This window comes from Bacillus rossius, chromosome 1, assembly GCF_032445375.1.
Source record: "Bacillus rossius redtenbacheri isolate Brsri chromosome 1, Brsri_v3, whole genome shotgun sequence".
Classification (NCBI taxonomy): domain Eukaryota; kingdom Metazoa; phylum Arthropoda; class Insecta; order Phasmatodea; family Bacillidae; genus Bacillus; species Bacillus rossius.
The window spans coordinates 306,039,589-306,053,495 of record NC_086330.1 but is presented as its reverse complement, the minus strand read 5'-3'; the positions used below and the strand labels follow the sequence as shown (position 1 = coordinate 306,053,495).

At 36.6% G+C, this 13,907-nt stretch overlaps 1 protein-coding gene across 2 annotated transcripts in view; it reads right to left on the bottom strand.

Moving 5' to 3' along the window:
- Nucleotides 1-13,595, bottom strand: part of LOC134527862 (vacuolar protein sorting-associated protein 53 homolog) — a 113,251-nt gene extending 99,656 nt beyond the window's left edge. The window contains exons 1-4 of one of the 2 annotated variants that reach the window (XM_063360841.1): nt 13,371-13,595; nt 9,338-9,523; nt 7,795-8,009; nt 3,372-3,492 (exon numbers count right to left, since the gene is read on the bottom strand). In XM_063360841.1, coding sequence (XP_063216911.1) covers nt 3,372-3,492; nt 7,795-8,009; nt 9,338-9,523; nt 13,371-13,454 — 606 coding nt within the window. In that variant the 5' untranslated portion in view covers nt 13,455-13,595. Of the gene's footprint in view, nt 1-3,371; nt 3,493-4,796; nt 5,434-7,794; nt 8,010-9,337; nt 9,524-13,370 lie in introns of those variants that run through there. The other variant, XM_063360842.1, reaches the window with a different exon arrangement.
- Nucleotides 13,596-13,907: the final 312 nt, after the last annotated feature.

Genomic DNA, 13,907 nt, shown 5'->3' with positions numbered 1-13,907 from the left:
CACTACGAAAACGCTGTCGTAACCACCAACAGATACAGCTCTCTCTCTCTCCGCTGCCTGACACAGACTGCTATGAAGCCCTTCCTACTGTTACAAACCTCGACATGTTCAGCACGCAAAGCGACTTAAGCTGACCCCAAACCTTAATCTTCACCACTGACAAAACAACCTGCACTTTCATCTTCAAGGGAATGAAAGTTATCAGCTATCCACATCCCATCAACAATCCTCTTCATTGATAGCAACAAACACGAACTATCGTTCAACTACTTCAAAAACTCTATGAATGCTGCCTATTGCATGCATTTTTCGTCCGGGCACCCAGCAATTCCGGACAGTTAAAAAACTTCAATCAGAACTGACCGGACCTATCTTCATTAGCTCTATAAAAGACAGGATGACATTGAAAGGGTGCATATCATTTTCATGTTTATAACTGAATGCAAAATGAGAATGGATCCACCAGCTTGATAGCAGAACTTTTTTTGATAATAATGTAAACTATGCAATATGTGATGACATTTCTAATTTTCATTCATTTGAATTCCTTTCAAGCTACTAAACAAACTTTCAGCATAGGCCTTTATACAGCTATGGCTTGTTTAGCTAATTGCTAACCAGCATGACTTTAGAACAGACACCCACTCCATAGACTAACACCTCCATGTTAGCAGTAGCACTGCAATTACCCCAAAGTATTTTCCTCCCTGTTTCTGAATTCATAACATATATTAAAATCCTGAAAGCAAAAAATTGTCACAAATATTTAAGTTGTAATTTTTTTTTGTGAAAATCTTTTTACTGTCTTAAAGAGTTTCATCAATCACATTAACACCAGGAATATTGCTCTGAAAGCTAAAATATTTCATTAATACTTGTGCAACTGTCTACGAGTTATAACACCTTTAAGCCTCCGCGGGTGATCATGAAACCACCCAAAACATGCTTTGCTTCCAGAAAAAACCATTATTAATATAAATTTTTTAACGAATATAGGCTAATATAACTAAAATTACAATAACATAAAGAAACAGAAGGGAAATTTAACTATCAAAGTAACCTTTTTGTTAATAACGTGTTTTATCGCATAATCATCGCACATTTTATTCTAAAATCAAGTTTGAAAGGTAGGGGTGCGACATTTATGAAAGAAAATTTTTTTTTTGTTAGGTAAAGTTATTCATAAAAATAAAACCCATTCCTGGAAAATACGTTTATTTAAAAAGTAGAGTATACAAAAGCACGCCCAACAATTTAAATTAATAAGTCATGCAACAAAAACATTTCTTCAACTTCAAATAGAAAAACATAATCTGTTACCCGAATGCGAGCCTGAACTAACACATAAGTATCGTTGTCGTATAGTACACACTTACCACAAAAGAGTGCGGACCATCAAGTGTGGTTAACTCGGCACTAGACAGAGCGCGTGTTGCATGCAATCGGCGAGATAGCGATATTCTACTACGTGTGCGCGCTCTATACGGGAAGCAACATAACCAAACATGAATGATGCCAACTAGCACTGGCTACATTTTCATAAGTGGTACACTGCAGTGATGCAGACGAACAGATAAAGGTTATAACATTTAAAAAGTCTTTAAAAGAAAATTTACACATCAGACAACTTTGTATTTCCGTTAATTAAATAAATACGCGGTAATATCCGAATAAATATTATACTTCTACTTTAAAATACGTTGTTTTATATGGAAAAAACACTTACACAAAGCGCTTGGAATCCAACAGCGGGACCAAAAACATAATGCGATGTTTATGCGAGAAGTTTTTTATCTAAATTTTGACGTCCTAAAATATTGGTGCGACATTTATGCGATAAAACAGAGTAATCTTTATCTTATAGACCTGGAGAGTTTTTTTAAACCTCTTACCCGTGGCAAAACGACTAGGAAACTGTATGTTTCATAAATGGGCAGATTATATACAGTAGAATCTCGTTATAGCGAGCACGGTAATAGCGAGAACACGGCTATAACGAGGTATTTTTGAGGAATTTACGGCGTGATCGCTTGAAGCGCGCTTTTGTTATTTGTCTGCTTTATCTCCACCCCTCTCGCTCGCCACTAGACATCTTGCTGTTGACGCCTGTCACATTCTTCAGCCTTGCAGTCGCCACCTAAGTGCGTGGCTTTAAAAATAGAATCCCATCCTTTCTTTCTTTTATCAAACATCCGTTAGTTATCTGCGCCGTCTGCCGTGTGTAGACAAAGTTTGAGATTGGAACAAAAACAACGTAAGAAAGTATCTTTTACAAATTAGAAATATGTTTTTGTTTTTATAATCGCGTATTTTCACGTTTTTTTATTGTTATCTTAAAAGAGATAATATTAAAAAGCCGCTCTAATGAGATTTAATTGTTTCTTGGTTAACAAAAACTATTAATTATCAAATATTGTTAATTGTTTATATTCTATTTTTTATTATTATTTATGCGACGTCATACTGTACGCGTACGCAATACGACTCGATTCGTTGCTGCAACATAGCATGTTATGCGGTATCAGAAGTAACGAGTAACGTAACGATAGTAACGAGTACTAATTGTTATAGTAACGAATACATACGGGTACACATTTTTTCGTTACTTTTACACCTCTAGTAGGCACTAGGTACCGTATTTATTTCCGAATCGCTAGGGCAGTTTTCTTGTAACTTTTGTTTCGGTCAGTTGTTGGGGTATCTGTCCGGGAAAGGGGTGGTGATGGTTTGAGTTTAATCCCAAATTTATTTTCTAAAAAAGTTGACAGGTTTCTTTAAATGAAAAAAGTATTGTTTTCCAGCGACTATTTCGTTTGAGGCGTACGTGCGTTGCCGCAGCCGCACTCCTGCAAGGAATTAAATCGTCGCGCTACACTAGCACCACCTGTTAGCAACATCCCGAACCAACATGGCCGCCAGCAGACTGCCCGCGTCGACAATAGATAGCAGGACAATGCTGTGTCGGCCGCGGGCCAAGATGCTATACTTACGTGGCGTGGCAGGGTATTCTGGTTATTTTGACGCAATCTGTGATCGAATCCGTACTTATGGGGCATCGTTTTAAAGAGAATCCACACATCTGCTCACAGAAATTAAGATTTCGTTAATATAACCTGTTATTTTCCAATTTTACAGGTTTAAACACAATTTTTATGCTATTTTCGGTTAATTTTAATTTTTGGGGGCCAAAATTTGTCCAATTCGGTTATAGCGAGGACACGGTTATAGCGAGGATCAAACCCAGAACCGTGACACCTCGCTATAACGGGACTCTAGTGTATTTAGAATTGAATCATAAAAATTAAAACATTGCTGCAATGAGCCTGCAAACACTGGTCCGTATAATTAAATTAACAATTCACTAAACAAACCTGTTCTGATAAATGCCTGACTTGCGGAATGCTGTTGTAGTTCTCAAAGTGCTTCACCACCTCCATGACGGCCTGGAGAGGCATTACAATCTCTCCATACTGCCGTTTCTTCGTCAGCGTCCTACATAACACATAAAAATTAGCATAGACACTACAAGACCCTGTCAAAGTTTTCAACACCAGTTTGAAGACATGCAGGAATTTACAATGAATGATTCTTTTTTTTTTTTTTTTTTTTTTAACTTTCATATCACGAGGTCATTTTTCTGTATCTGTATCTGTACCTCAAAGTGTGTCAAAAAAAAACATATTTTTTAAGAGAACAGCATAAAGAATTTTAAATATTACCTCACTTGTATACAAAAATATTTTCTGCTGAAAATAAGTGAATTTTTTATATATATTGTATATCTTAGTGTTAAATGCCAACAGAAAGAGCATCAAATGGTGGTAAAATTTATGGTTAATAGTGCATTTTGCCCAAGAGTGGAATAAAGTCTATTGCTTCCTAGGTACAGGTAAAATAAACAAAATTAAACATACAAAACATATCTACTATGTATTCATAGGACTGGTCTTCATTTTTATGTCAGAAGATTAAACCTCTTCAGATAATTTAGGGTGGCCACTCTACCTGGAATTTTAAATTTTTTGTTATTTCCAGGTTTTAAAGGCTCTGAATTTAAAAATTCCAGGTCTTTCCTTACATTTTTTAAAAACAAGTTCCACTGGAAAAAGAAGTTGGGGTATTTAAAAAATTTAACAAGCAAATTTATTTATTGATGTCATGCATGTATTACATTCAAAACAACCACTAGAATTTCTCTCTTCTTTTTAATCTCTTGGAAATGCTTCTTTTCACTCTGCATACTCATATAAGATATTCCAAGAAGACAATAGGAGTAAAACAGCAACTTAATTTATTTAGTAAAAAAAAAAAAATTGAGAAGTTAAAAGCTTAATTTTCTGCAAAATGATTTTAAAAGTTAGTTTTAAAGCATCCAAATATTTCTTACAGTTTTCTTAAATTTACAATTCATATCACAAAATGTTATAAATTTCAGTCATTCACTTTGAAGGAATAGAATCTTTGGTTATATATGACTTATATGCACACAATATATATTGTATAAGAAAATGTTTAGCTAATAAATATGTAAATTAATAGTTCGCAAAACTACTTCTATATTAAGACACCTTTTATGTGCTCATGTATATTAATTCTACCTCTTTCTTAGCTTCACAAAGCAGTTTAACATTTTTGTGACTAATGCCTCATCTCTCTAGCATGGCATTTCTTCTCTCGTGCTGCGTTTTATTGCAATTGGACAATATTTTCACTTTTCTTTCATGCTATTCACATAAGCATAAGCAATTCATGCTGTTTGCAGCAAGGTATTTGTGATTTTAACTGCTTGAACTCACCCTGCATTTATCACTGCATCATACCCTTCTCTTATAGCACCATCTGCTAGTCTAGTTCCTTTCTTGTTCAATATCTGTTAGTTTTATTCTGCAGTAGAGCCTCCAGTCTTTGACATGAGGAATCAAAGTACAGTAAACTCCCGATTATCCGTGTCAATTGGGACCCACAGATGCCCCGATAATTGAAATCCTGTAAAAAAACACGGATAATCTGTTTTTAGTTTAAGAGCCGCCCTTGAATTTAGGTCGCCACATATATTTGTCTTGAGTAGAATTCTGAGCACAAGTGAAGTCTTTGTGTACAGTTTCTTGGCTTATTGGAATGCAAACAGTATGGCACTGTGTTGCAATGCAGTTTTTCTCTGTCTGCTGGATAGGTGGCAGTCACCCTCTTCTCTCCTCTCCTACTCCCCAACCCACTCCGTGTATTTAATTTTTTCACCCCTCTGCAGCAAGTTATTCTTTCTTGTCAGTTCCTTGTCCTTTCATAAAACTAGCAGCAGGGAAACTTGTGCCACACTGGAGGAATATATCAGTAGCACTTTAATACACCAATTCTCAGAGGATTGATTTTCACAGACCTATCAAAGTAAAGTTTCCATAAATCAAAGATGGATGCAGCAATACAAATGCATCTTGCGGAGCCATAGCTGCAGTGTTAATCATGAAATGTTGCAATTAAAAGCATGGGAAATAAATAGCACGAGAAAACAATATTGTTGGCGTTAAGAAAACCTGTCGTGATAGACACATAAAGATTGCCTTCACATACCTTGCTAGTTCACGTTCACTGTCATTTACAGCAGCCGAAGAGGGAAAGTTAATTCAACACTGGCTAGTTTTAATTTTCTTCCCCCGTGTTCCTTCCTCTAGCCAAATGCCAGCCAGTCTTGTCACTAGTCGGGTGCCTGCCCAGCCAATAGGCGAGTGGAAAGTAACATAGAGGCACATGAAAGAAATCAGATGGAGGCGAGACGTGAAGCAGTGTCAGGGCATCCCCTTCTGGTTTGAAATGTGACAAATGTGACAGCTGAGAGGGTGGAAGATATGATGGGTCAGAGCAATCAGCCGGCCAAGCGCGAAGAAGTGTGCCTGAGGGATACCATCTTTTTTTTACAGCTTCAAAATACAACAAAATAATAATTAAACAAAATCCAAGCACAGGGAACCCAAAAACCGGATAATCAGGGGCCCCAATAATTGAAACTTAACTGTAATAGTTTTCGGTCGTGTGTTCTGTTTATTATCACTGGTGGTGAAAATCTTCATATGTAAAAGTAAAAGTAAAAAAACGAGAGAAGACAGGAAATAAATTGAGTAGACTTCAAACTTCTATGGCTTATCAGACTATCACAGGCAACTCATAGTGTTATCTTAACATGTGTCATGTATCTCACATTGCTGCCAAGGTTTACGCAAAAATGGCATAAGTGACATAGATCTAGGCACGGCGTGTTATTTTTCAACAAAGCTGAAGAACTGTTCTCAAAAGGAAAAGACACACAGGACTCAAAAATTGGAATAAGCTCTTTTGAACTTGGTAGACAAACAAATAATTCCCAATGGCTTTAAAAAATTAACGAGTTTCTCATGGTTTTCCAGCCACTAAAAATATTACATGCTAATTATAAATATTTCCCGATTTTCACGGTCGGTGGCCACCCTGTGATTTTAACATGAGATAAGTGGACAATCTCTAACTATTTATATTTAATGTGATGCTATAAACTGTAGTGTGGTAACAAAAAAACAAACTGCAAGTTAGCAAACACTGCAGGATTTACCTTTCACTATGACAGCAGCGTTACTGTTTATTTTAGGACTTTTTCTTGATATAAGTGACCAGTCCTTTAGTTTGGTTATGATTTCATATCCAGTAGGCATCTGCCATAATTAGGATTTTAAGATTACAATAATGGTTTAGAGGTCATTACAAAGGCTCAACTGTTTCTATTTTTCCTGCATTGTGCCGATTACAAGATGTAAATTATTTGCATCTGGAGATGATTTTGGAACTGAATCAGTGTACTGAAATGTATTCTTGTATGAAGTTATTTACCAAACAAAGATCAAAGTCAACACATAATTTGAGAATGTAACTAAAATATCATAAAACTGGTTCATCATAAAATAAGCAAATTTACAATAAATTCTTATTAAAAAAATGATTCTAACAGCAAATAAGCTTGATTAATTATATCATCAGACATTTAAAAAGTGAAGTGTTATTTAAATATTTAATATTTGAGGAGAAGTACTGAACTGTAATACATATGTGTACTTTAATGTAAATAAATTGGTACATTTCAAATACTAACTCAATCCATTCCTACCAAATAAAAAACTTAGGTAACACTCAAACTCATTAAACATAGGAATTAATGCTACTACTAAGAGCACTCAGTGTCTCGTGAGTGCGAGGTCAGTAGAGACATTGGGTCAGGTTTACCGAACCTGAGTTCTCTGGAACAGAGGTCTGGCGTTTAGCAACAGCACCACCCCACTTCATTAAAAATAATAACTTCAGGCAAAATTATTTCAGACCAAGGTTATAAAGGGAAAATTATTTAAGTCAAGTGACTTTAAACCAAATGATGCTAAATGATTAAAAGTAGAGATTAGATTCTATGGTTGTATTTTGGCCAATACATTTTTTAAAACACAAGATTTTTATGTTATTGTTTTTATTTTTATGAATTATTTTATTCATAAAGATAGCATATTACGAAAAATATTTGATACTAAAATTTTTTAATGATACATAATCCAAATAAACAATGTAATTTTGACTGATATATGTTGTAATTTTTACAATATAATAAATTATAATAAACATGTCTATCAACTCAGAAAAAAAATTCATTGGCAAGTATACGCGTATTTTAAATATACTAAGATCATAATGTAAAAATTGTGTTACTAATCATATAATCTTACCCCTAATTTATGCCACATGATTATAAGGAAGTGTTCTATAACCCAAGAGCAGGAAACTCACTGCAGGTACTCCACGCCGCCCACTAGCATGTGCAGGTGGTTCAAGGTCGTGATTGCTGATGTGAGGTTGCGCTTGGCGCAGTCCAGCTGCTTGATGTCGCGCGTGATCTCCTTCACCGTCTCCTCCGACTGCTCTGCCTTCTGCTTGATGTCGCGCACGTGCCCAAACAGCTCCCGGATCACCTTCTGAGCCTCCTCCAGGGCCGCGCGTCCATCCTACGACGCGGTGACGACACACGTCTACATGCATTCACACGCTTGCCTTGGTGCTCTCAAGCAATGTCCATGCCTAACAGCCAATCAAGGTAAATAACACAAACAAGAAATAATGGCCAACAATTGACAAAAACAGTCGGTGCATTCTGCGGTTCGGCACCCATTAAGCCGTTCTCTTTCACATTTTCCGGGTAGATTATGGCATTTGTTGACTTTAACAGCCAAGTTGAGCCACTAAGCTCTCCATGTTTTTAGTTCACTTGGTGTTATAGAGTGACTAATTAATTAAAACATTTCTTAAATAACAGTGTACCTACCACGAATTATCTCTTTTTGGTATTACTGCTTTAACTATATTGACATTCAATATTCTAAAAACCACTCATGCAGCATGGAAGTGGTCTCGAACGAGCCAGATTAAAAGCCTTTACTGCATCAGAAAGCAAAGCCCATCTAATCAATTGTGATTCATTATAAATTTAAGAGAACATGGGCCAGCACGATTGCTTGTTACAGAAAATATTGGTGAAGCTGTTAACTCTCAGTATAAGGCTGGTAAAAGAATGATGAGAAACAGTTTATCCAAATTACTGTATACATACGTTATTTCTAATTTCATTATGAGGTAAAAACACAAAGTTTTTAAATGTACATTGCAAAACCATCCAGAACAGCATTGTGAACAGTAATTTTCAGTTCAGGCAGGTTAGCCTACATGAGGCCATTAGGTGGTCTTACACAACTTTTATTTAATACAGTTAGAACCAGCACTTCTATTGTAACAGTGTAGCAATTATAGACAGGCATCACTTTTGTGACAAGTACTTTAGAAAACTGATACTTAAACAGCTGATTACTGTCGAGCAATAAACAAAACCAACATAGTATCGTGTAACACCCGGCTAGAATATTTAGAGAATTAAATATTAACTAAATCACTCACCACTTTGTAGTGTATTTCAAAAGACACACCCTTAAAGAATGCCAAACACTGGTTATCTAGCACCTCTATCTGAACAGTGTAAGCAATCCTCTGATACCAGCAGGAGAAACAGTTTGAGATAAAGGACAATTAATAGGTTACTGAGCAATGAGTCACAGACACAGGATGAAGTAACTACATGTTGTCACAGTAACATGATACCAGTGGCGCCTTAATCAGCTCACAAGGAATTCTACCGGGGTTGTCGAATGTGGAACAAATACAGCAAAAAGAATTATGATACATCCATCATCACAATACCTCTACAAAGAGATTAATTAATAATCTGCTCAGTTACTATCAGATAAATGCACCAACCCTGAACACACTACTGTCCCACACTGACCTGACCCACGTTGGTCTGCCCCCGGACCACGGCGCGGATCTCTCCGTCGATGGAGTGGATCTTGCTCGTCATGCCGGAGAGCACATCGTCGATGCCTGACAGTGACTGCTCCGTCGGGAACAAGGAGTTGATGTATTCGACCGGGTTGAAGTCGGGCTGGTCGAGCGGGTCGTTGCTCGGCAGGACCTGCAGAGGGTAGTTTTTTGGCCTGGCACGGCTGTACATAGGGGCTTACGGCTACACAGAAACACTTGAGTCATGCCTGGGTGGCCACTGAACATCCTGCAGCGATTTGGGACTAAGGAACTGCCTCTCAACTTCCTGCCATCATGGTCTTTAAGACAATGAGGGTTGTGGAATGTGAAAGTAAACACACGGGCTCACTGCAATGTCGCGATGTTTCCCATTTGAAAAGACTCCACCAGGAATCGAACCGAGTGATCTTTGTAGGAAGCAAGTGGTTCTGCCACAGGGCCATTTCTGCTCCTAAAAACAAGGTCTGTGGTTTACTGATATGATACTGTGTTGCTTGAATTTATATTCTATCACAAACAACTGCATAAACCCAGAGGAAAAGTGTTTGTATTGATACAAAAAAACCATAAAATATAAAAATTAGCTTGGTTGAATGTTTTAATTTTTTGTTAGATACTCTTGCTGTTTGAGGGAAGAGAGAGGAACCAAAACACCTAACTAGTTTCAAGAGTTTCTGGGCCATAAAAGTTTTGTTTAGATTTTTAAATTTGGCATTGTTAGAGCATTAAATGTACACAATTTAGTGAAATGCTTAAGTTAATAGTGACTGACAGTTACAAAATGTTTCTCTTGTGAAGTCCCTGGCATTTAGTATTTAATCAATTTTTCAAAAAGGCTACACCTACATTAACAATGTCTACAGACATTACGTTATGGTTTATGAAAATCTCTTTCAATACATCATCTCTGCCATAAGAAAGAGAAATTTTCAATTAACAGACAAAAGAAATCAATACTTCCTCGCTATCCTCCTTAAAGGTTCGCAACTTTGCCCTGACAAAGCACTTGCTGTATTATAGACCAAAACACTGCTGCAGCATACATACACTAGATATTTAAGCTAGATGTCCCAGCAAGGGTGGCGACCCTCAGTTTTAAAGCCTGAGCTCAGAGACACAAAGTAGTGGCACAGTGTTGGAAATATTGAAGCTCCCCATGTTCTCATGCAAGTGTGTTCCTGCCGTGGGTTGCCTCTGCCTTACGCAGTGTGGATGGTAAAGGGACTCCAGGACGTCCAGTGCTACAACCGCAGGGTGAAAATTTTACATGAGATAATTCCAGAACTGGCCGATAATTTGAGATTAGATTAAAATATACACCTGCAATTGGGGTTTCACTCTGTGGCATTTATTTTAGCTTTCTTCATAAGTCCTTTGCACCACTCACAACCAATAACTTCCCCTCAAGACCAAAATGAGTGTTCTCCTACTTCTGTCTCTACTCTGTCTGTATTGTCTACTCATGATCTTTCCTCTCTCTGTGCAACCATCTCCCAGCTTTCCCCAACCCCCTCCCATGATCAGCCTCCTTCCCTGTGGTGTTCCCACCCCAGCTCCTTAATGATCTGCGTGTCTCCCGCTTTACTGCTGCATGCGCTGCACCTTCTCCAGTTCTCATTTCCGGCCAACCCAGGACCCTCAGTCCGGCAGAACAGTCCATCTAGTGGGTGGACCAGTCAGATTTGGCTCATGTCCAAAAAACTAGGGCACTCGCGCACAATAAGGACATAACACTATATTACAATTGTATTTCATTTCATTAGCAAATTTTGTGCCGGATATTATATGCTAGGTTTTACCTGCTATCCTGAGAAAAATATTTGTGGTTAAAATATATGCCCAACTAGCTTGATTGTATAATTGTCACTCACTGGCAGTTTATTTTCATATCTCCACATAAATAATTAAATGATAAAAGATGTTCAACTTTGGGCTGAAGCCAAGCCTTACATTATAATCTCTCTTTGCACGAAGTCATTTTGCATTACAGTTTCTAATAACTTTGCTGACACGATGTTGAGCCCAAGTAAAATATTTGTAAAAAATTTATTAGTACAGCAGAGTCTTGATTATCAGAGTTAATGATGATCACAGCACCCTCGCATAAGCAAAATCTCGGATGGATGTCTTTCAACAATGGTTAGATCATTTTCTACGTTCTCAAGCAAATGTTCCAACAGTCTTTGCAGTAATGGCACTTCAGGTCAGGCCAGATAGTATGGAACCTTGGTTAATCAAAGCTCTGATAATAAGATCCTACTGCATTAGCACACTTAAAAAGATTCCTAGCAATACTGATGACATAAACATGGCAGCGTCGCTTACATCATCACACCCCCTATTCTCTTATGAGACACGAGAATAAAAATTGAGAATTGAGAAGGAAAACATAATACATTTAATTTTTCAACTAAATACATTTCTTCTTAAGGAATTACTTTTAAGTGTTCTAGAATACCAACCATTTCAGTGTTTAGTACAATAACTACCTACCAGAGTTTTATCTTTTTGTGTCATAAGGAAAACTAGAATCCCAACATTTCAAATTTCTTTTGCATTACTAACATTTTTGCTCTATTGTCAGTTACAATAAAAATTCCAATGTAATTTAGTGCTGTAATTTGTGTTGCCACTTCTACACGTGTGTGTGTGTTTCAGTTTGTTCATTTCTTTCAATATATGCAGTTTTAAATCTGATCTTTGTAAAATTTTTCATTACTGAACTTTGAAATATGGGGAAGGTTACTATCTAGGCCTATGTGAGATTTAGAGATAATCACCCATGTCCCGTATCCCTTAAAGCAGTATTTCCATACATTTCTACAATGAAATTTCCCTATTATAGAGTTGGAGCTTTCTTCATTTCCATCGCAATCACTGTAGCATTGTTAATACCTTCAACATCTCTGGCAATAACCATTTGGTTGTTAATACTTTCTTTATATCCTGGCAACGGCTACTGGATTGTTGCCTTTCGATTTCAAGTAAATGCAGTTTCCCATTCGACTTGCATTCGCTTTGAGTACAGGACACATGGGCAACCACTTTTGTGTGGCAGGCATTAACTTAGAAACACTATGATTTTCACTAGGCAAACCAACTATATGAGGCTCGCTCAGGAATTGGCATGGCAGAGTGTTTGTTGAAGCTTCGGATGGATCAATGGAAAGCTTTCAAATGGAAGGTAAAAAAAATATAACTGAAACATACCTATTTGTGAAATTGTATTTATTCTATCTTAACATAATCTACTGTCAAAGTACATGAGATTTTGAGAAAACCTATTTCCATCCAACTAAATCCAGCCCCTTTATGAAGCATAAAGCCTGGGCAATGCCTGGTACTTCAGTTTCCAGCTGGTAGATAGAAGTAACTGTGCTCACTCCAGCCACACTCCGGGAACCAGAGTGGCACATAATGGTTAATAAAAAAAATTGCAAAGCACCTAGTTAAGAAATGTTGAAACTTTGGTTCTCATAAAGTATTAGCTTCTGAGAAGAAGAAGAAAAAAAGAAGCAAATATATCATGCAACAAAATCAGCTGCATTAATATTAAGAATTTAATACACAAAATGTTAATACTTAACATTAATGAAGGTAACATAACCAAACCATTTTTACACTTTAAATAATAGAATTTTTTCCCAGAAGTAAAAACTCCACACATTTTCCAAAATAGATTTAAAATTTGTCAATGAATTAGAGATAATATCCTTTCAACGACGTGACAAGATAAGAGTGAATCAGTGACGGAACGAATCAGGGAAAATTAAGTATCTACCCAATCAATAACCGATCTAGAGAGAATGATCAAACAATTAATAACCAAACTAACCACTGTTACTCAGGTGTAAAATAAGGCCTCGCATGTTTCAAACTAACCTACTACTGTAACTAAGCTTGTGAAGGTCCGTTATGGAAATTTAAATTTTAATCACACAGAAAAGGTTTCAATTTATTAAAAAAAGCATTTAAATTACTCCTACTCTAACGCATACCCTTTCGATAGCATTTTGGACTTCTGCAGGAAATGTAATAAATTCAGTACTTATTTCGTCATCAGCATTTTCAACATAATCCATCCCGAAATATTTAATTTTCTATGTACAATAACCTGTACATTGCTCTAAACCGACGCAGTGAAGATTAATATTAGTAAACATAAACAAGACGAAACAGTGTTGCCAGCCATAGCACACACAATTTGGGTACGATCACCAATTCAATTGGTTACGTTCGGAAATTAAACAAAATCTTTTTGGGATCAACAGTAACATAACTCGTAGACAATATTTCAAAACGTGTCCAAACAAAGATGGTGGCCAAGCCAGCATTATTACATGATAAGTAAGTGAACCTTTTTAATTTTTACATTCGCCAATATTTGCGCCATGTTGGATATAGGCTCTAAACAATGACTGAAGTGTAGTATTGACAGCGTGGAATTAGTTTTAAATGACATTGTTTAACAAAGTTACTGTATTTAACGAAAGAGATTTTAATCCACACTTACTAAACAAAATTAGACATGATCA